Source organism: Mus pahari, chromosome 10, assembly GCF_900095145.1.
Source record: "Mus pahari chromosome 10, PAHARI_EIJ_v1.1, whole genome shotgun sequence".
NCBI lineage: Eukaryota > Metazoa > Chordata > Mammalia > Rodentia > Muridae > Mus > Mus pahari.
Window position 1 is genome coordinate 26,038,709 of NC_034599.1, and position 23,206 is coordinate 26,061,914.

General features: G+C 51.1%; 1 protein-coding gene across 1 annotated transcript in view; it reads right to left on the reverse strand.

Annotated features, from left to right (window-relative positions):
• Positions 1-10,674: 10,674 nt before the first annotated feature.
• The window catches only part of St14 (suppression of tumorigenicity 14), a 42,161-nt gene continuing 29,629 nt past the window's right edge, over positions 10,675-23,206 (reverse strand). The window contains exons 9-19 of the mRNA XM_021207148.1: positions 22,440-22,537; positions 21,387-21,496; positions 21,135-21,265; positions 18,537-18,641; positions 18,057-18,167; positions 17,837-17,950; positions 17,451-17,573; positions 16,671-16,857; positions 12,555-12,829; positions 11,646-11,782; positions 10,675-11,312 (exon numbers count right to left, since the gene is read on the reverse strand). Of these exons, the coding sequence (XP_021062807.1) occupies positions 11,151-11,312; positions 11,646-11,782; positions 12,555-12,829; positions 16,671-16,857; positions 17,451-17,573; positions 17,837-17,950; positions 18,057-18,167; positions 18,537-18,641; positions 21,135-21,265; positions 21,387-21,496; positions 22,440-22,537 (1,553 nt within the window). The 3' untranslated portion in view covers positions 10,675-11,150. The remainder of the gene's footprint in view (positions 11,313-11,645; positions 11,783-12,554; positions 12,830-16,670; positions 16,858-17,450; positions 17,574-17,836; positions 17,951-18,056; positions 18,168-18,536; positions 18,642-21,134; positions 21,266-21,386; positions 21,497-22,439; positions 22,538-23,206) is intronic.

Consider the following 23,206-nt stretch of genomic DNA (forward strand, 5'->3'; position numbering starts at 1 on the left):
GAATCAAGACTGTCTAGGTTATGTGAATCTCATATTTGGCACCAAACATTCTTATTTTGTGTACCTAAAGCTGGGTGTTGGTGGTGATGAAGCACTTGTGCTCCTGAATTATTTTTTTTTAATTTTTTTATATTTATGAGTCTTTTGCCTGTTATGGATCTGTGTGCACCATGCATGCCTGGTGCTTGCAGCCACCAGAAGAGGGCATTGCATCTTCTGGAACGGTAATTACAGATGATTGTAAATTGCCATGTGGGTGCTGGGAATAGAACCTTCATCTTCTCAAAGAGCAGCCCGTACTCTTACCTGCTGAGCCATCTTTTCAGTTCTTAATTAGCATACTAATTGCACAGAAATAATGACTTTTTCTTGTAGTTTTTGTTTTTTCTTTCTTATTTATTATGTATACAGAATTCTGCCTGTGTGTATGCCTGCAGGCCAGAAGCCCTAGGGCATCAGATCTCATTACAGATGGTCATGAGCCACCATGTGGTTGCTGGGAATTGAACTCAGGACCTCTGGAAGAGCAGTCAGTGCTCTTACCTGCTGAGCCATCTCTCCAGCCCAACTGTAGCATCTTCATTTATACCATGCCTTGTTTATAGTTATAATGTCACACCCTCTCTTTTTCTTCAGCTCTGTGTGCCCCTCTCCCCAGCCCCTTAATAGTCTCTATTTTCAGGTCGTCTTATATCTAAGGTATGTCCTGGCTCCAGGTATTATAGGTTGCCATGCTGAGGGTAGAATCCAGAGCCTATGGCATACTAGACATCTACCTCTGGGGCAGTGGGTACCACAGACTGCAATGCTTATCTTTCTGGAGATAATTTACTTTACTTACATGATGCCCATCCCTTCTCTTGCAAATAATGGAATCTCATTATTTATGACTGAATAATATACTAGTTGTGTGTGTGTGCACGTGTGTCTTACGTTTTTTTTTATCCATCTGTTGAGAGGTGCTCAACATATCATACTTGACTACTGTGGACAGTACTGCCGTAGACATGAGGGGACAGGTGTCTATCATCTATACTTGGGCTGATGGATTCCTCTGGATGTACTCAGAAGTGGTACAGGTGAACCATAGGGTAGTCCATTTGAGTCTTTTGAGAAACTTCCACACTAACTTCATGCCAGGTCGTGTGCCAGGAACTGATTTCTCCTACATTATCGCCAGAATTTACTGGGTTTTTTGGTCACCTTATGACTGGAGTGAAGTGGAATCTCAATGTACTTTTGATTTGTATTTCCCTGCTGACTAAAGATAATGGAGCATTTTCCCCATATAATTTATATACATATACATATATATAATCCACTTTTACTGCCTTTTGAGAAATATTCAGATCATTTGGGCATTTTAAAATCTGGTCCACCTAGCCACTCTTGCCACTGCCGCTGCTGCCACCATCGCCACCGCCACCGCCACCAGCGCTGCTGTTTGTCAAATGTTTTGAGTGCAGCCACAAATCCCAGTGACTTGGAGGCTGCAACAGGAGAGTTACTTAAGCCCAGGAGTTCCGAGAGCAATCTGGGCAGCACCCCCAGACCCTGTCCTTGTGACCTTCAGCATACTTCCTCCTCCTCGGCGCTTAGAACCCTCAGCAGGGACACACACCAATTGGAATCTCTTCACAGAGCAGACAGACTCCTCCAGCTCTCGAATGTTCTTTGAAGGCTCCATCCAGCACTGGGAATGATGTCAAGAGATGCTTGGCTTACCCGTGCCCGTGCCTTATCTTCAGCTTCCCTAGTAAATGAGCAGAGAGGCTAGAAAAGCGAGCCTAAATGTGTCAGATTTATTTAACCTTAGAGAAGAAATGCTTTAGGGAGCGAAGGTTTCCAGGTATGTTGAATAGAATGGAATCCAAGCGGTGCCCACCCTGAACTGAGAAATATTTCCAGGCTGGCCATAGGAAAAGGAAGGACCCATTGACTGGCTCAGCAGGTAAAGGCATTTCCCACAGAGACAGACCCACGGTGTGAAAGGAGAGAGTGGACTCCAGCAAGTTATCTGGCTACCTGCGTGCTGCGGCACACATACCACACACACACACACACACACACACACACACACACCAACTGAATAAAAATTTTTTTAGTTTTGTTTTTGTTTTGTTTGTTTGTTTTTGAGCCAGGGTTTCTCTGTGTAGCCCTGGCTGTCCTGGAACTCACTCTGTAGATCAGGCTGGCCTCAAACTCAGAAATCAGCCTGCCTCTGCCTCTCAAGTGCTGGGATTAAAGGCGTGCGCGACCACTGTCCGTGCATGATGGAAACAGATGCAGAGACCCACAGCCAAATTGGAGAATCCATCAGTTCTTTGGCACTCAGGGAAACTCGAAGAAGGGACAAAAAGGACTGTAGGAGCCGGAGAGGCCAAGGACACCAGGAGAACTCAACTCTCAGTATCTACCAAGCAGGTTCCTGAGAGCTCACAGACTGAAGCTGCCAATCACTGAGCCTGCGTGGGTCTGCACTTGGTCCTCTGTATGTTGTACTTCTCGCGTGGTGTTCCTGCGGGAATCCTAACAACGGGATTGGAGGTGTCTCTGATCCCTTTGCCAGCTTCTTAGGGCCCTTTTCCTCCTTCCTAGTTGCCTCGTCCGTCCAGCCTTGATACGAGGAGGGTTTGTGCCTAGTCTTAATTGTACATCGTTAATGCTCTGTTCAGCTGACGCCCCTTAGAGGCCTGCTCTAAGATGAATTAAAACAACCAAACGGAAAGAAATTTTAAAAGTGCTTAATTCCCCATAGCTGTGACCACATGCACCCACTTTCCTGGCCTCCCACAGACTGACGCCAACCAAGACATCAGCCAAGGAAGCTTGTATCACTGTTCGTTTGTTTGTTTGTTTGTTTGTTTGTTTGTTTGTTTGTTTCAAGGCAGAGCCTCACTGTGTGGTTGGATTCACACACAGAGATCCACCTTCCTTTGCATGCCCGGTTCCCTGCTGCTGCATGCGCCACCTCCCTTGAGATGTTCACCCACGAGGGCTGAATCTACAGCATAGGATCGCTGATGCAGCCAGTCATGGAAGGCCATCTTCCCAATGACACACAAGTCCAATGTCGCCCTTTATGGGAACACAGGTGGTCAACTTCCGTGGTTGCCATGATTGCTTGGGCGGAGGCTGCCCAAAGCTTCCTTCTGACCCATGCTTCTCTCTGCGCCGCACTGACTGCGCTTAAGTACAGTGTGTGAGCGCCCCCTGGTGTTCTCACCTGGAATGAACTGCAAGGTAGGAACTAAACTTTTTGTAGTTGTCTTTACAAAACATTTAAAAATCCAAGTAAACGTTTTCTGTTTAAGCACCTAATGAACTTGTCCAAACTATCCAAATGTTACTTGGCTTTTTTTTTTCAAAATCCCTTAACAACTAAATGGAGTTGTTTGGTTCCGTTACCCCAGTTCCATGAAAATTCTTGTTTCTCGGGTGTATTGGCATGTTGACCTTTGGAATCGAGAAATCTGACAAAGGGACTTCCCTAGATGCAGTGGCACCTTATCTCCTGCCCCCAGCAGATTTTCTAACCATCTTTTTCACAGCCTGGCTCAAGGCAGAGGTACCTGCGTCGTGAACCCTGTTCCCTTTGCAGAAGCTTCTCCTGAAGCCAGTTTTCCACAGAAGTTTAGGGCTCCGGGGAGGCTGGTGAGGAGTAAGAACTAGTCCTGAACTTCAGAACAGAACATGGTGTACTGCTGCCCGTAGCCAAGACCTCAAGGAACCATGTCTCCATCCACACTGCCCCAGGCAGAGGAGTAAGAGGAAGCAGATGGTTTGGCCCCCATGGAAGGGAAATGCCCAGGAGCTACTGGAGGTAGCCAAAGGAACGGGAATGGGAAAGACCAATCCAGTCCAACTAGCGAATGAGCCTTTTCCACATGTGCCTCCACCAGCGCGTTTGTTACCTGGCAAAAGAGTTCTGGCAATTTAGAACCCCAGGTGGACATGGCCAGGCCTCCAGAGAGGGGTCAGAACTCCACTGTTTCCAGGACAGCTGTAGCACACACTCCCCTTGCTGAGACATAGCAAACAGGGCATTTACAGGGCATCTCTGGGCCTGATGCTTCTATGCAGCAGGAATGGCTGACCTGCTTCCTGGACACGTGCAGAACGAAGCAGGAGATATGTACAAGGTGTTTGCTGCATGCCGCTGGTTGTCCCTGCCACTCACAGTGTTGAGCAGATGAGCTCAGGTCCAGTTCATCTCTAATACCCAGCAGAGGACACAGAGGGACAGGGGCAGAAGGACTAACAGAGTGAAAGTGCAGTGAGTCCTCCAAAACTCGTCTCCTCTCACAACTTGAAGTCATTCGAAGTCTTCCCAGGGGGTGGGGGGGGCTGCCTTGGAGACTTTCCAGGTTAACGTTCTTTCCTGCTGAAGTGGAGGCTAGTCGTCTTCCATGTCTAAAGGTTCCCTCAGAAAATACCTTACACCGAGAAGCTGAAGGGTTGTGTAAAAGTCCCTGCACACAGCCAGTGAGATGGCTTGGTCTATAAGGTCTGGTTGCTACCCACCGAATTTGACAGTTTAAGTTGTCCTCTAACTTCAGGTCAGCCTGGCACCCCTCATCAAGTGCCCTCAGTCCCGATCACAGCGGGCACCATGATCACAGCGGGCACCATGCTGAGTTACTGAACAGAAAGTCTTTCCTCCTGCCATGGCTTATTTGAATAACTCGATGTTTCATTTTGTTTTGCCATGGTTAAATCTTTCAAACAGATTTCCTTTGTTCCTGAGTCTATGACCCTATTTGTCCCGTAGACTGTCTGGGCTATGACCCTCCGTTAGGGAGGGCTAAGGTGCACTCTCCTTTATGGGCTGGCCTCTGAATGTCCTCTTATTTGAGGGGGGGGGGCTGCACCCTTCCCTGGAAGAACTCCTCTCATTGCCTCTACCCCTGCACACCCTGTTCTTGGAGTTCTGGCTAGGCGGGACCTGAAGAATTCCCCTGTTGAGTTAAGCAAGACCATATGGAGTGGCAGAAAGCTGGCGCAGAGATAAGCCGTTATGGATCACGGGTGTGGTGGAAGAAGCTACGATAACCTCAAAGGCGAAGGCGATGTGTGTGGGGAAGCATATGAGCTAAGAGGAAGGGAAAGTTGAGCCTATGCCCCGGGAAAGCAGGGCCCTCCTGCTGGAAGATGCTGAGACAATGGAACAGACTGACCACGGAGCCTGTCCACCTACGCCTGGAAACACTGGCTTTTTAGGAAATGAAGGGAGGTGAATGGAAAGGGCATGGCATACAGCTGCAGGCAGAGGATGACAGAACTGGAATGGAGAGGTGAGGAACAGAGTGAGCTCACTGAAACCTGGAGTTGGGAGTCTCCATTAAATATTCTCCCTGCTGGTCTACAAATCTGGCAGCCATTAGTGTGACATACACTCTGCTCTGTGCGGCACTGGACAGTCATTCTGTATGCAGTGGGGCTGCTTGATTCCTGTGTCCCTCTTTCCACCGTCTCTGCCATGAGCTGCAAAGAGTCGTCTCAGAGCAGAGCTGGGCCACAGATGTCACCAGGACTTGCTGGCAGAGGGTTTGCAAGCGCCTGTCACCTCTGTACCTGCCAGTCATACTTATCTCTCTATGGAAGAGCAGCTTGCACCATCCTTTTTTTTTTTTTTTAAGATTTATTTATTTTATATGAGTACACTGTAGCTATCTTCAGATACACCAGAAGAGGACGTCAGATCACATTACAGATAGTTGTGAGCCACCATGTGGTTGCTGGGAATTGAACTCAGGACCTCAGGAAGAGCAGTCAATGCTCTTCACTGCTGAGCCATCTCACCAGCCCACACCATCCTTTATGCATTAAGATCTAAAACCAGGAGAGAAATAGCCCGCTCTTACTATGGGGTTTGGTGTCATCATTCCCAGTGGCATTCAGTAGCTTCCCAGAATCCCTTGCTGATTGTCACCCCACTTCAAGTAGCCTGACTTAAGATATCTGTTCATTCCCACCCCCCATCCACCACCCTTAATCTGAAAAATTGAGGTGGCTCCGAAGTCACCTACTTGGTAGATGGGCCCCATTCTTTCCCAAAGGCAGGCATGTACATAACTAGCCTAGAGCAAGGCCCAGCCTGGAAATGAACCTCCAGGCTTAGAAAGCTCAGGGGAACTCTGCCTGGAGCTCCCACATGCTGGTTCACGCCTTTCCGCTATCCGAGGCAGCTTCTCCGACATATAGAAAAAAGGTCCCCAAATTAAATCATTTACAGACTTTTGTATGAGGAGTGTGAACCACCTTCAATCACTCCAAGTGTTAGTGTCCGTTCTTTGTGGATCAGGGGTAGTGTGTTCACACCGAGGACATGCTGGAGTGGACATTTGTGTCAGCACAATAGATAGAGCAGGACTTCTGAGCGCCGGCCGTGGGGCGGCGTCACCTGTGTTCAGATCCTATGTCCGCTGTCCTCTAAGTGTGGGCTTTGGGAAGGTCATCTAAAGTCCTGGTCCCCTCGTGTTCTCTGAAAAATGTGGACTATTGTGGGGATTTAGCAAACTTCTGTACATAGACCACTTAGGCCAGCATGGTAGGGTGAGGCAGGAGGATTGGAGATCTAGGCCAGATACACAGGGCCTCAACCCAAAGGACAAAAAAGAAAGGGGAAAGAAATAGGAAGTGCCGGTTTTTATTAAATTCTGAGTTCTATCATTTTACAGCTTCAAGCTACTGCCTGAGGGCCACTGGCTGGAAGAACCGATTTCTCTAACACGGGTGGGTAACACAAACTCCAAGCCTGGGAGTAGCACTGATTCACATGGCACAGACTTAGACTCCATAGGCACCCTGTATTGCTTCAGAGGAGGTGCCCTGTGCCACAGCTTGGTCTTCTGACAGACTCTAACACCAGCATACCTCATACCACCCACCCCCACAGTGTGTGTGTGTGTGTGTACAGACATGCCCATGTGTGGTAAGCACCAAGCTAAGCTGTGACAGGCACCTGTTAAGTCCCATGAGATACTGCTTTATCCCTGCTTCTCAACCTAGAAACATCCGACAGAAGTCACATCCGTGCCCCACGCCTGCCTGGTAACGAGCCGTCGGGATTCTAACGTTGACGGTCAGCAGGTCCTGACTGCAGATTGAGGACTGGAAGACTGACTAGAGAAAGACTGTGCTGGGGCCCCTTCCATGTTAACCCTGAGACAGGCACTGAAGGGTAATTAGAAACTAGAGGCCCTCACCTCGCTAGGGGCTCTCACTTCTGTGACGGCACAATATCGCCACCATGTGGACAAAAACCGGAACGACCATTTACCAGCCAGTTCTGCGCAGTGGCTCTGAGTCTGGAGTCCTAAGCCTAGGTCCGGGATTTCAAACCTTCCCTCTTCGGGCTAGGTTTTTGTTCTCTAACTTATTTCCTGGTGTCTCCTGCAGAACCTTGATAGAAGCAGGAACAAACGGGATCTGAGTCTGTCCATTAAGCTTCTAAGGTTGTGATCAGTGACTAAAATAATTGTGCTAAGCTGATGAAGCCAGTCCTAAAACAGCCGCGCAGTTTTCTGTGAACAGGGAGGAGTCAGCTTTGCGTTGGCACCGCCTCCGCCTCCTCCTCTCTCACAGATCCAGCTACAGCTAAGTAACCCTACAGCACCGGATCTTAAGGTGACTTTCTTTCTTTCTTTTTTTTTCACATACACAAAAGAATTTGTATTTAAATTTTTTTAAATTCCAATAAAAACATTAGCGGCTGAATACCTTATCGAACCTATTGTATTTGAGAATCATTCCATTTCTTCTCATGTCATAATGATGAAATTGATTTATCTTAAGTATGTACTAAAAGATCTAGAATACAAATAAAGAAATAGTCATCATGGACAGTTAAAAGAACCTTGAGGGACAATTGCCAGTGCCACAGATTAAAACGGATGAAATGCTCCTGCCAGGCTGAAATCACCTTAAAGTGACTTAACTTACTGAGGCGGGCGGGCAGTGAGTGGACGAGTTTGGGATTTGTCCTCACGTCCGTCCATCCTTAATAGCAGCTGTAGAGCTTCATTTGTCCCGAGGATGTGCTAGGTGTCTGGGGTCCTCTTCACACCTGTGGCATAATTAGGCTATGCTGGTGTCCTGCTCTAGGTCTCTTTCATGATCCTGGAAAAGCCTGGAATGGTCTTCAGTGACTGACATGCTGTACTGGCTGGTTGCAGATCTGTGTAATGTGACGTCTCACCTGTCATGACCACTTCTGACAGCCTGCCGGCCCCCAGTCGTCCTTGACCCCACACCAGTCTGCCCAGGGAACGGCACAGGGTGCAAAGCTAGCTGCAGAATCCATGGAGCAAAATAAAATACGAAGACCCTTGTTCAAAGGCAAGAGTGGACTGTAGAACCAAGTACAGGGGCCTCCCAGGCATGGAGCCCAATGCATTTGCAGGCACAGGGGAGACAGCCCTGTCTAGCTGCCTTGTGTAGAGTAAAATTCTCTCTGGCTCTCAACACCTTCACTCCAGGCTGCCGAGGCTCAGTCATCCCACGCCCTGCACACTGAGCTGGCTACGGCTACTGCAGCCTACACTAATTAAACTGAATCTTCTGTCACATACTCTGTGCTGAGTATTGTGAATTGAAAACGCAAATGTATGCAAAACCATTTGGGCAACGAGCCACCCCCTCCCCACTCCCGCCCAGTGGAGCTAAGATGGGCCACTCCCAAATACCATTACAGACCCAACCCTGTAGCCAACTGCTCCCCAGTGCCATGGCACCTCTCATCTCCCCAGCTCTTTCGTGGTACTAGTGGCTCGTCCCTGTCAGTGATGAGTCTGCGTTCCTGCTGACTCTGGGTCTTTAGCCTGTTTTAATCTGTCAAGAGAAAGGCCAGAGCTGGCTTCATAATCTTTATATAACTGTATTTGTTGTTTTCGTACATTTCTCTGTGTGTCTGCCATAGCATAGGTAGATGGTACAGAAGAGAAACGGAGGAAGGCCTTCTCCTTTGTAACGTGTCCTCTTCCACTAGGTGGGTCCTAGGGACAGAATTCAGGTTGTGAGGCTCCGCAGCGCACACTGTCACCCACTGAACCATCTTGCCAGCCCTCTCATAATCGCTTTTGGAGGCATCAACACTGAGTTGATTTCCTAGGAATTAAATGTGACTGTCAATCCAAGGGGGTTTTCAGGGTTCACCCAGCACCATGGGGATCAAGAGCACCAGACCTTGCTCAGGGTACCACATGGGACCCTCAATGGCCATTAGCCCATAGCAGGTCAGAGTGGCACGAACCCCTGATAACCATGCTTCTCCATGTTGTAATCCTCTGAAGGCCTCCAGAGTGGCCTCCAAAATGAGGTCTTAGGAACACTATGTAAAGAGTGGGGAGTTGAGCCTGTGACTTCTACGGGATCTCAAAGCTCCGCTGGAGAGGAGCCCTGAAGTGTAGCTAGTTCCCAGGTGTAATACGTGACTCCATTAACCTAGGACAGTGGGGCTAGAGGCAGCGAGGTCAGGCAGCCCTGCCTGTGTGCTTACTGCTGGAGAGTGAGTTCTTACTGTGGACAGCAGCTGTGGTGGACACTGAGGTGCTGTGTGGGTGGCCCAGGCTGCACCAGCCTCCCTGACATCACATGTGTGTGAGCTGGCTATGCACACACACACACACACACACACACACACACACACACACACACACGGAATCAGCCCACACGTGTGCCCTGCCACCTCTCACTTAACATAGTCCCTGGCTCAATCCTTCTGTCCCAAATCACTAGGAAGTAGCAACCATGTCAGGAGGACAGGAATGTCAGTTACACTGTGAGTCTTCCTGGAGAACACTCTAACTAGGACACAGCACAAATATCACATGCACAGTCAGAACGACTGTCTTAACGTTGTGTTAACGAAGGCCAATGGTAAGTAATAGCAGCATCCAGGAGCGCAGGAGGTGTGAGCTGGGGAAAGGTGATGGGCAGAGCCGGCTTCCTTCATGACCCTGAGAGTCACCTCCAACTCTACCAGAGGCCACTCCTCCTTCAGCCTCAGCCCATGCAGGGCCCCAGGAGCCTTCTAAGGGCCTTTCCAAAGATCTCTAGCCTCTCCCCAGATCTACAGCCCCACCTCCCTGGGCTACTCCAACCAGGTTGAGAATACTTTATAAAGTAGAAAGAGGGACGGCACAGGAGGTGTGAGCACCCATCACAAACGCAGCATCGTTTCTCCACCTGCAACTCATCCACCCATCCCATGCTGGGCCCCGCGTCCATGTGCACCCTGCGTACGCACACATGTGCGTACACACAGCATGTGTATCACCTGTGCACCGGAAGCAAACCCACAACACTTGGCACTTTCCTCTTCCTCTGGCATGTCACCATGGCTACCACCGCCTGTCCTCTCACCCCTGGAAGGGCAAGGCCAGGGTCAGGCCAGGATAGTCAGTGCCCGCTCTCTACATGATTGATTCGTCTCCCCAAACTCCCTCCTGACCAAGCTTCTGCCGCAGTCGGGGCCTGGCTTACAAGTGAGCACTTGTTATAACCAAGGACAGACAGCCCTTGGCCTAAGGAAGACAAGGCGCTGTGGTCTGCACCCAATATTGCACCAGGGTCTATACTAGGGGAAACTTAGTTCCAGTTTAGTGCAAAGAGAACCATTCATAGAAGGGATGGGGCGGGGGTATAGTAGTATAGCAAGAAAAACAAATTACCTAAAAAGAAATAAAATGTTTTACTCTCAAATACCCACCCCTGGCAAGAGCAAAACCAGCCTTAGGTGCCACTCTTTTCTGGGGTCCCTAGGGCCGGCGCTTCCCGAAAAGAGTGACCCTGAGCCCCTCCACCCATAGGGCTCCCAGGAGCTCAACGACAGTTTTCCTTTAGAGTCAGGAAGCAGTTCTCCGGGACAGCATCATCTTCACCCAGCTCAGGGCTAGAGGGGAAGGCTGCCATCAAACCCTTGCTCCCCGGCTGGGCCGCTAACACCCAAGTTCTCTCTCCAACTCCTGGGGGGGGGGGGTCCCACTTTGGAAGCTCAGCGAAGAACTCTGAGTCCTAGGGATGCAGTTCACAGTCCCGGTTGTGTGGGGGCGGAGACCACAGCATAAATGTCAGTGTTCCTCTCCTGTATCCAGGTGTGCATGTCGGGCATCCCTGTGGTGTTCGTGGTCGGCTGTCTGTCCACACTGCTATACCCCAGTGTGCTCTTTGATCCAGTCCCGAACTACAGGGAGCCTTGTGTACACGCCTGGCTTGTTCCTCTGAGCGCAGCCTTCACCCCAGCTCACCACACCAGCCTGGAAGATTCGCCCATCTTTCTCCACGCTGGACAAGGGGCCACCGGAGTCACCCTACACACACACAAAACAAAAAACAATCCTGTGCATGAGTCCCTTACCTAAACTCTTAGTAGCTGCCTAGCTTCACTTCCCCCTGACTCCTGCTTTCCCCTGCCGGGCTCTCCCCAGCCCCACATATCCTCAGCTCCAGACTAGTTAGCCCCCCTCCCCCCTTCCCCTGCCCTGCGCTCTCTTTCCCTGCTCTGCCTCTTTCCCTTCCCATTCTGCATGGCCCTTCCTCTCCCTGGTCTGGCCGGTCCCCTCCCTGGTCTGGCCGGTCCCCAGCTTCTGCCTTTCAAGGCCCCTCCCCCTCCAGCTCCGCCTCTCCCCTGTAAGCCCACGCACCTGGCAGGAGTCCACACCCCCACTGAGGAAACCCACACACATCATTCGTGGGGTGATCTGCTGCGGCATGAGGTCCTCACAGGTGGTCTGGTTGATGACACGGATCTCACCCTTCTGCAGGATCAGCGCTCCAGTGCCTGGGGAGACCGGAAGCGGGGGACTGAGGCAGGCAGCTCCCGGAGCAAGCCAGTCTCCACGGGGAAAAACTCACCGGAGATACTCCTCACTGGTCAGGTTTTATAGGCAGTACTTGGAAATAACCCAAGAGCCCGCGGCTGACACAGAAATAGGTCAGTAGCCGAGAACACGCGGCAGGATATTGTGCAGCCATTAAAGGTAACCAGACTGCACGGCAAAACTGCGGCGGATGGGTCAGATGTAAGGCAAGACGGAGATGGGTGGAAAGCGACACACCACCGAACATCCCACCAAACTCTCAGCCTCGGTTTTACTTTCTATATGAATGTTCTCCAGGAACTATACCAATCTGGTAATGGAGTCTCTCAATCTAAAGTTTACCTACAAACTGCGTGTCCTCCACAGGGCACAAGGACCCACAATGGGTAACATATGTGCGCCCAGCTCAAAAGCTTATCCGTGTAGAAAAGCAGCACCCTCATTGAAGATGCTTTTGCAGATGAATCACCAGTTACTGGATGAAGCAACTGGCCACTCACGCAGTTCAGTGGCAGAGTCGGCTTCAACCAAGAGCCCAACCTGCAAATCCTACACTTCTTATTAGGAGCCTCCTTCTTTCCACCCCCAACTGCTTCATCCTGCCAGGCATAGGGACGTTGAGTAAGCCACCAGCCCCGAAGCCAGGATGGACTCTGTGCAGCCCAGACACCACCATGGCCTGGCAGGAAGGCCTACGGTTCTCTGCAGGACCTGGTCTGGCCTGAAGCTCACCTCCCTCTTTCGTGTGCCCCCAGCCTGTGACCCAGATAGCCTTGCCAGCAGGGAAGACATGGGTAGCATCAGGCAGGCAGATGGGGCGCACGACGGTGCTGTACTTCGCCGACTTCTCCAGCTCCAGCAAGGCGATGTCATAGTCGAAGGTGAAGTCATTGAAGGAAGGGTGGGTAATGATACGTTTGAGCTTGAGCTCCTGCACCCCAGAGGCACTGCGCTTGCTCTGGTCCAGCAGACCCAGGAAGGCCGTCCACATCGTGTAGTCGGAGTACCTGGGATGGCACAGGGAGGGCAGAGCGGTCAAAAGTCTGTGGGTGGGTGGCTATGGTTCTCACAAAGACTCAGAAGGCTGCCCACCATAATCAAGGCCTTAAGCAGCTGCTGTGGAACAGGAGGCAGAGGGAGGCCCTCTTATTAGGATGAGATGTTGGACCCCGCCCCACCCCCACCCCTGAGCTGGTGTCGTAGGCAGTTGCAAACTGCCCAATATGGATGCTAGAAGCTCAACTCTGGTCCTCTAGACGTACATTCTCTTAACCATCGAGCCATCTCTGCAGCCCAAGGCCTTCCCCTTCCTAATGTCCTCCCAGTCATTCTCTAGGCTCTTATCTACCTATCCCAACGTTGCATTCATCCACCTATCTGCTCATTCCCTCACTCAGTCATGATTGGACATCTATGACTTTCCAAGAAAAGCCCCGGGGTCAAGTTCAGAGTGTACCAGAGATGAGAGGCGTGAGATCCAATCAGACCGTGCCACAGAGGACAGGGCGGTGACAAGACAAGGACAGCCTGGGAGAATGGGAGGGTGTGGGACCGTGAAAGGCAGCCTGTTTTCTGGTTGGGCAAGACTTACTCTGGAGACCCAATAGAAAACTCCACAAGGGATGGAACAGTGAGCCATGCTCCCAGATAGACATGGCCCCAGCCTGACACCACGGAGCCCCCAACTCCATAATTCTGTGACTGTCAGTAACACAGACAACTGTCCCAAGCTCCTGGCATTCTGGCTAGACTCCACCCTCACAGTTAACCTAGCAATAGTCAGGTAAGCTCCTCCCCACAGCTACCCTGCAAGGCAGCCCAGCCCACTGTAAGAGGGGCTGCTTGGCCCCTCCTCTCTCTCTCAAGCTTTTACCTCTCATTCTCATCTCTAGCTCTCCTTCTACATAACCCCCTACCCACCCTTCTCTCCACGTGGCCATGGCCGCCTCTCCTTTTCTATCTTTTCTTTTTTTTTTTTCTCTGCCTTTCTGCAATAAAGCTCTAAAATTATGGACAGTCTCTGCTTATCGAGACCCACCCGGGCTTGAATGATGGAATAGGCTTCACTCTAAGGAGCCACATCTAACCTCCTGCCAGACCGGACCAAGGGTTCTTGCCTGAGTGAGAACCACCCAGCGCCCCTCTCCCCTTGCCCTCTTCTCCCTTTGACCCCGGGGCTGACTGAGCTGCCCCCGGGGCCCCCACTTCATTCTCAGCTCTTCATACAGCGACATACGGCGACATCTGGAATGTCTGAGACTGAGAACCTGTCGTCTTTGGACTCAGTGAGGCCCATGGACCTTGAACTGCTCCCTCTCCATCCCCCCCTGCGGACTGGGGTTCTGTGGCTTCCCACAGCCAGCCGCCCATCCAGGGCCAAGTGGAGAGCACACCGGCAGTCCCCCCACGTCCACCCACCCAGAGCACCAAAGCTCTTTCGGGACGTGGGTTCTCCCACCCCGTTTATTGCCCCACACCCGCTGCCCCACAGGAGGGAGTGAAGCAGGCCTTGAACTCACAGCTTAGCCAGCCCAACCCTGCAGGGCGGGAGTTGGGGTGAGCAGACATGAAGCCCAAAGGGAAAGTTTTAGGAGATGAAACAGATTGGAAATGGGCTAACTCTTCCTCCTGTTGGAAGTCTCCTCTGTGCCAAAGGGTGGTCACAGTAGCAGGGCTCACATGCCCCTGAGCCGCCTATTGCAGAAGAGTGGGCTGCTGACAGGAAAGTCAGGCCTGCCTTCCAAGGGTGGGCAAGTCTTAGGAAATCCCCCTGCGTCTGTATCCTCTTAGACCCCTGCAGCCAATGGCAGAGGACCTGGGGTCAGACACAAATAGCCCCAGCCTCAGACCTACCTACCTGACGTTGCTACTTCGCTGACCTTGAAGGTTGTGACCCCGCCTGTCTTGTCCTGAGAGACCAATTGGAGCCCTCCCTGGAGACGCACACTTTCTGTGTGCTAGGTACAGTGCTGGGCCACAAGGAAATTACCACCTATAGCTCTCCCAACTCTTAAGGGTGAGAACTCACTGTATCCCATAGTCAGGGTCTAGGAAGGGAATAACCTGCCCCAAAGCCAACTGCAAGCCAGATCTTAGACTAAACCAAGGCTCATCATTACCCAATCTCAAGGGGCCAAGGAATGCAGGAAGTAACCAGATAGCTCAAGTCTGGCTCTACCACTGAGCTGTGCAATCCTAGACAAATGCCCCCTTTCTCTCCAAGCACCAGAATCTGTAAAGTAGGGGCACATATAGAACGGTCTAGGGCTGGAGAGATGGCTCAGTGGTTAAGAGCATTGACTGCTCTTCCGAAGGTCCTGAGTTCAAATCCCAGCAATCACACGGTGGCTCACAACCATCCATAATGAGATCTGATATCTGAAGACAGCTACAGTGTACTTAGATATAATAATAAATAAATCTTCAGGCTGGAGTAAGCAGGGCTGGAGTGAGTGGGGTCAAAATTCCCAGCAACCACATGATGGCTCACAACCATCAGTACAGCTACAGTGTACTCATATACTTAAAAAAAATAAATGCCCAAAGGAAAGAAGGCTAAGGAGAAGAAGGTGGCCCTGGCCACCACCATCATCAAGAAACAGAAGGTCAAAACGGTGGTCAATCCTTTGTTTGAGAAAGGCCCAAGAACTTTGGCATTGGACAGGACATTCAGCCCAAAAGAGATCTGACACGCTTCGTCAAATGGCCCTGCTACATCAGGCTGCAGCGGCAAAGAGCCATCCTCTATAAGCGGTTCAAAGTACCTCCTGCCATTAACCAGTTCACCCAGGCCCTGGACAGGCAAACAGCTACTCAGCTGCTTAAGCTTGCCCACGAGTACAGGCCAGAGACAAAGCAAGAGAAGAAGCAAAGGCTACTGGCCTGTGCTGAGAAGAAAGCTGCTGGCAAAGAGGACGTCCTAACAAAGAGACCTCCTGTCCCCTGAGCAGGAGTCAATAAAGTCACCACCTTGGTGGAGAACAAGAAGGCTCAGCTGGTGGTGATGACCCATGACGTCAACCCCATTGAGCTGGTGGTTTTCCTGCCTGCTCTGTGTCGAAAAATGGGGGTGCCCTACTGCATCATCAAGGGAAAGGCCAGGCTGGGGCGCCTGGTCCACAGGAGGACATGCACCACTGTTGCCTTCACACAGGTTAACTCGGAAGACAAGGGTGCTCTGACTAAGCTGGTGGGAGCTATTAGGACCAATTATAATGACAGATACGACGAGATCTGCCACCACTGGGGAGGCAACGTCCTGGGTCCTAAGTCTGTGAATTGCCAAGCTGGAAAAGGCTCGCCACTAAATTGGGTTAAATGTACACTAAATCTTCTGTACATAAATACAATTACAAAATTAAATAAATAAATAAATAAATAAATCTTTAAAAAAAAAAAAAACAAAAAACAAAACAAAACCAAAAAAAAGACGCGGGGCAGTGGTGGTGCATGCCTTTAATCCCAGCACTTGGGAGGCAAGAGGCAGGCGGATTTCTGAGTTCGAGGCCAGCCTGGTCTACAGAGTGAGTTCCAGGACAGCCAGAGCTACACAGAGGATCTCTGTCTCGAAAAAACAAATAAACAAAAAACAAGACCAAAAAAAGAAAGAAAAGAATGGTCTAACTTGTTAGGAGTGGGCATACAGCTGACCTGACTGCAGAGCATGGTACAGCACGCCTTTAATCCCAGCATTTAAAAGGCAGAGGCAAGTAGATCTCTGTGAGTTCTGGTCTACACAGTGAGTACTAAAAATCCTCTCCGGGATGCCCACTCCTCCATCACCCTGCTATAGTGCCAGCTTACCCGGACAAAGTTCAGACACAGGACACCTCCCACCTGGACACTTACTTGAAATTTTTGTCATCCTGAAAGCAATGAGCCGCAGAGACCAGCCAGTCAGGAGAGATGAGCGAGGCCCCACACAAGTGGCCCTGGCCCAGGGCGTGGAGGCTCACCTGCCAGGGCCACTCGCCCTCGTCCGCATTTGTGCCACCAACCACGCGAGCCTGTTTGGTAAAGGATCGCAGCCCACAGTCTGCAGAGGGGACAGAGAACCAAAGTACAGCCACTCAACCACAAAGGGGAAGACTCGGCTCAGGGGTCTAATCTCCCCTGGGTGTGCGCAGCAACACTAGAGCAGAAGTGTCCCTAAGCCTCAGAGACCTGCCGTCCTCCCCCATCCCGCTCTCCCTGCCCCATGCTGTACTGCGCAAGCACATCCAGGCCGTCCTAGACGCCTGCTGCCTTCACAGGCTTGCTGTGCTATCCCTGGCGAGGGGGACACAGCTCAGAGCTCTTCTAGAACACACAGGCTTAACACACGTGGCTTAGTGAGGACGAAGCTTGGGCAGCTGGGCTCTTTCTCCTCTGAGCCACCCGTGGCTATCTGTCTGTCTGTCTATGGAGCAACCAGTATGTCAGCCATGTCCCGGAGGTGCTGACACACTGGCTTCCCTCAGGGCTGTGTGTTTGTGCCAAGTGTCTTCCTTTCCTCCAGGCAGATGTGCCCTCTGAGTGGGTGCTGGGCTGTGTGGGGTTCTGGTAAGATTTCCACCCCTGGGTGCTCGCCCAGATGTGTACCTTGCACAGTGAACACCCTGACCCATCATGCACAGTTGCCCTGCTTACCACAGTTTTTCTCATCCGAGCCATCGCTGCAGTCCGTCTTCCCGTCACACTCAGGGTTGCCCTTGCTCAGACAGAGGCCATTTTGGCAGCGGTAGGTATATTTGGTGCAAGAGACAACATTCACTGTTTATGGGAGAGGACAGACATGTCATGTCACCACCATCCCCCTTGCTGGCGCCATTCATCACACCAGTCCTTTCAGCATTGCTAACAGGTTCTCCACCTTCGGGAAGATTCTCCCCAGACTTCATACACAGGAGACGCGGGTTTGTAATCTCTGTGAGCGCCCCATAGCACCTGAGACAGTCTCCTACCTCGGGTTAGGGTGCAGTTTTAGTGGGAAGAGTGACCATCCCCACAGGAGGGCAGCCAGGCCTGGGTCTTACCGCTGTCACATGAGGCCTCGTCAGACCCATCTCCACAGTTGTCCTTCCCATTACACTTCTGGCTCTGAGGGAGGCACTTCCCATTGGAACACTTGAAACTCCCGGCAGGACAACCTACGGAGACGCAGATCTTTAGCACCCTCCAGCGTGTCCTGACTCACTGGGCCAAACGGGCACTAGGGAAGCCATAGCAGCCCCCACCCCACCCCAAGGTACTCACTGCACCCCTCTTCGTCACTGCCGTCCCCGCAGTCGTTGACACTGTCACAGACCCAGAAGAGGGGCTTGCAGAACTGGTTCTTGCACGTGAACTGGTGGGTGGTGTTGCATCCTGTTGTGGGAGAGCTAGAATCAGCTGCAGGCTCCCAGGGGCAGCCTGGTTAGTCACAGTTGCCGGGATGCTGTCTTATCTGGAAAACTCTGCACCAGTAGCTGTCAGCGCTGACAGACACTCGTCTGCTAGCCAAGATTTCCAATGGTGTGGGCTGGGGCTGGGGGGAGGACGGCGGGTGGGAGGGAGGACAAGGGTGAGACCAGAGTCTCGTTGCCTTGTTTCTTTCTGCCAGAATAGACAGCGCAGAACCAGGGAAGAAAGCCATGCCCCACTGGACAAGAAAAGGATAGGAGAGAGGAGGAGGCAGGAGGGACAGGGCATGGTGTGAGAAATGGGTGGGGTGGGGCAGGCTACAGCAAGACTCACGGCAGTGACGCTCATCACTATAATCCGGGCAGTCTGCCCAGCCGTCACAGCGCAGGTCCTTGCGGATGCACCGTCCAGTCTTGCACATGAACATCCCTGGGCACGCTGTAGGAATGTAGAGAGAGAGAGATGAGGCCCATGGCTGGCCCCCTTCTCCCGAGCAGTCATCTCACAGCCCCACTAAGACATCAGCCTGCAAGCAGATGTAGACACTGAGATGTAGAATCTGACGAGGGGAACTTTGTATCAGCAGCCAGAACGGATAGCAGGTGAGTGGCCCTGACCACTAACTGTACTGAGTACAGCCATGGGGGAGGGAAGCCAGCTGCATGTGCGGTCCTCCAGTGACTCGGCACACTGCCTATGGGGTCGCAGAGCAGTGCGTCCATGGCGTATGTGTCCTAGCCAAGTGAAAGCGACATTAGTATTTCCTTCATGCTAACACTTGGTCTGAAGTTCAACATTTCCAAAACAGCTCCCTGACAATTGTTTCTTAGGCAGAGGACAGAGCTGTGAGTGTCACTGCCCCAGCACAAACACAACTTCAGTCACAAGTGCGTCCTTACATCAAAGCTATCCAGTCATCCGGAGAGACTTTTGGAAGATATCCAGCTGCATTGCGTTTTTAAGGTTTATTGGTTTTCATCTTCTGTTTGTTGGTGTCTTGCCTGCATTAATGTCTGTGCACCACATGCATGTAGTGCCCATGGAGGCCAGAAGAGGGCGGTATATCCTCTGGAACTGGTTCTTGTGAGTGCTGGGAACCGTACCTGGGTCTTCTTGCAAGAGCCACAAGTGCTCTTAATCACTAAGCCATCTCTGAGGGCACTCTAACAGGCCAGAGGATGGCAAAGCCGGGTCTGAGCATGGCAGACATTGCAGACAGGTTTTGCCCTTTTACCCCCTTTCCATCTCTCTTTACGTTCCTAAAACTAGCCCCAAAGGTCCATTCCCTCATTGTCTAATTCCTCCCCAGAGGCTGACTACCATGGTCCAGCTATCAAAGTACCGAAGTCTGGCAATCAAAAGCCCTCTTTGGCTCACCTCATTAACATGCCCAATTAAATTTAAACACCTGTTCCTACGACGGGGTTTCCTCTTCTACGTTTATAAACAACCATTTGCATATGGGACACATCTGCCTCCTCTCAGTCCTTTGTCCCTCCATGCCAAATATCCTTCCCCCATCTTCCTTGTTCCCTTCCTCTTCATCCTCTGTCTCCTGTCTTTGTCTCTTACTCCTACCCTCTGTCCCTCTGGGGCAAATAAATCCTCTTTGGTCTGAGAACTTGATCTTGGGGTGTCCTGAGCCCACTCTGAGGCCCCTTACAATCTCTCCAGCACCTGCAGTTACATTTTAAATTAAATGTGACTTTCAGTACTTAAAATGCCTTCCAAAGGGTTATTCCATGATAATTAAAAGTTGCAGCTTGAACAGCCCTCAGTCAGAACACCGAGGCCCAGACAGGCTGCAGAATCCAAGGCTTTTTCAGAGCTGATGTGATGTCACGGGTAGGAAGGCACACACCTGACCTCACATGACCTCACATGACTGCAGAACGCACGGGTGGGCTGATGGGATCCTCTGATGAGGCCCACGAGAAAACCCTGAGCCTCATTTTGAGTATGTGTGTGCCATCTATGTACATATTCCTGTGCTTACGGGCGCACATCTGTCTGTGTGCACATCTGTCTGTGCACACATCTGTCTGTGCACACAGAGGCAGGAAGGTAGTGTCAGGTCTTCCTCAGTCACTCTCCACCTTTTTTTTGGGGGGGGGGGGCTGTTGTTTTCATTTTTTTGGTTTTTGGTTTTTAGTCAGGCCTTGAGCCTGGGGCACATTCATTCAGCTATGCAGGCTGGCCAGCAGGCGCCAGTATCTGCCTCCTGGGCTCTGAGTTATGGACACACAACCCAGTTTCAATGCGGGTGTCAGAAATCCAAATGCAGATTCTCATGCTAGGCAGCAAGAGCTCTGCCTTCTCGCTCTCCACAGCCCCAGATTTCACATTTAGATTTGGGTCCCATTTCCAAGATCCACTGTGTATATGCAAAGATTTTTTAAATCTGAAGTCCACCACACTTCTAGTCCTGGGCATTTTAGATACGGGACACTCAGTCAGTACTCCCTTGGTCAACGAATCGCTGTTCACATAGTGTTTTCTAGTGTTTGAATACTCCGAATTAATCCTAGAAGTGCTAAAAGATTCTCAAGGGAAGCACAGATTACCAAAGTCACCGTGACACTGAGACAAAGAGGTGTGGCCCCAGGAAGTTGGCAAGGAGGCTCCCAGGACCCCTTTGCACCTCAGGGAAGCAGCCATGACAGGCACAGGAGGTACCAGCGTTTGCTCTCATTCTCTTGTTCGTGCGCTGGGGACCAAACCCAGAGCCCCCGCAATGCAATCTCTCTTAACACAGAGTGATGCCCCTGGCCCAGCCCTTTTGTGTGTATAAACAGCCTTGCTTTCCTCTAAAGCTACCGCAGTGAGATGCATCTGCCACTCCGTCCCTCTCAGGGGGAGCACAGCACAGGACAGAACACAGAGTACTTGTTGCGCCAATCCCACCAGCCTTCAGCAGCCGAGTTCACTCACGGTCGTTGGAGTCATAGGAGAGGTACTCGGCTAGAAACCCGGTGTCTGTGTACGAGTGATCGGAATGGAAGTGGACTGTAATCTTGCTGCTGTTGCTGCTCACCACGAACTGAGACCTCTCACCACAGTACCTGGAAGGCAAGGGCGAGGCTGAGGGAGATTCGGCTGGCAACCAGACAACTGGGAGGAGGGGGGTGCCTGGGACCAACCCTCCCAATACCCAGGATGGTGTTTGCACCCCCAGGGGCTCACTTTTCCCCGTTGATCTCCACATAGTCCTTGGTGCAGGAGCCCACTGGTACATTGGGGTCCACCAGATAGAAGAGTTTGAAGCGCACCTTCACGTTCCGGTTGTTGGGCACCTGGACAGAGAGATGCTTAGGGGATTCTGGCTTCTTTGGTACTTAACATGGGAGGGCAGTGGAACAGGAGGGAGCAGGGCCCTGAAGGAACCCCATACACCCTATGACGTTCCTCTTACACATATACATACACAGATATGATAAACAGCTCTTCTGTTTTTAAGTTTTAGTTATTGTAACCTATATATAAAACCATAAAGATGATATGCATTATTACCATATAATCGTTAAATCAGATTAAATATATTTACCTCCTTGGATATTTCTGATGTTTTTTTAAATAGTGAAAACTTTCCTCTGAGGAAAAGTAGTTACTTTTTGAGTACTTTTTTAGTCTTCAGTAGTTACTGATACCTCTAGTCAGTCCCTCTGCAATGCATGGCCGAGTGCCTGGCTCCTGTCTAACTGACCATCATCCCCCAAGCTTTTATCAGCGTCTCCCACCCCTTCTCCCTACTCTCCCAACCACTCTGGTAACCACTACTCTCTTGACTCCTAAGAGGCCAACCTTTGGGGAGTCTACCTATGAGTATGTGACCCTTGTCTTCTTGTGCCTGGCTTATTTCACTAACACAATGGCTAGGATGGTGTCTCAGCACCTTTAAGGAAAGGCCTCTGATTGGAGGATGCGAGAGGCACCCGGAAGCACTACTGCTGTGCTAGAGCTTGCTCTCGTTGACACTTTCGGTGAGGTCATCCTGACAACACCTCTTAGAAACAGACCCTCAGCCTCACTTTACCCAGAAGCAAGCTGATCCAGAGAGGACAAACACCCATGCTCTCTCAGCTGCCAATCAAAGAGCTAGGGCGCATAAGTCTGGGTGTGGCTGGTCCTGCGGCAAAGACTTGTGGTCCCGTTAACATGGCTCTTTGGATTGTTAACGTCGTCTCCCCCTCCTGCTTTTCCTCAAGTCCCGTGGCACTCACCGCTACCCGCTCCTACCTTGATATTCCATGTGCAGTTGATGTTGGGCGGGTAGTGGCCTGGGTAGTAAGGGCTGCTAAATGTCCCTTGGGTTTCACTCAAAAGGCCGCCACAGCCTAAGAGGAAAGGGAGGGGAGAGTGGGAAATGTAAGGACCTCCTCGGCCATAGAGTGTGGGAAGAGTTGTACAATCTGAGAACTCTAGCTTCGCACCACCCGTCTTCAAACAGGAGACACTGTATTTTGGCAAGGTGTTTGGAGCCAGTTGCTTTTAAAAGTGGCCCCTTGGGGCTGGAGAGATGGCTCAGTGATTAAGAGCCCTGGCTGCTCTTCTAGAAGACCGGAGTTCAATTCCCAGCATCCACATGGCGGCTCACCACTGTCTGTAACTCCAGTTCTGACCCTCGCACAGACATGCAGGCAGAATACCAATGCATAGAGATAAATAAAACTTAAAAAAAAAAAAGAAAAAAGGTCCCATAGCTGGGCATGGCAGTACCTGCCTTTAATCCCAGAGGCAGGCGGATCTCCATGAGCTAAGGCAGCCTCTCCTACCTAGTGAGTTCCAGGACAGGCAGAGCTATACACTGAGACCCTGTCTCAACACACACACACACACACAAAATTAAAAGTAAAGAGTCGGCGTGGTGGCGCATGCCTTTAATCCCAGCACTCGGGAGGTAGAGGCAGGTGGATTTCTGAGTTCGAGGGCAGCCTGGTCTACAGAGTGAGTTCCAGGACAGCCAGGGCTATACAGAGAAACCCTGTCTCGAAAAACCAAAAAAA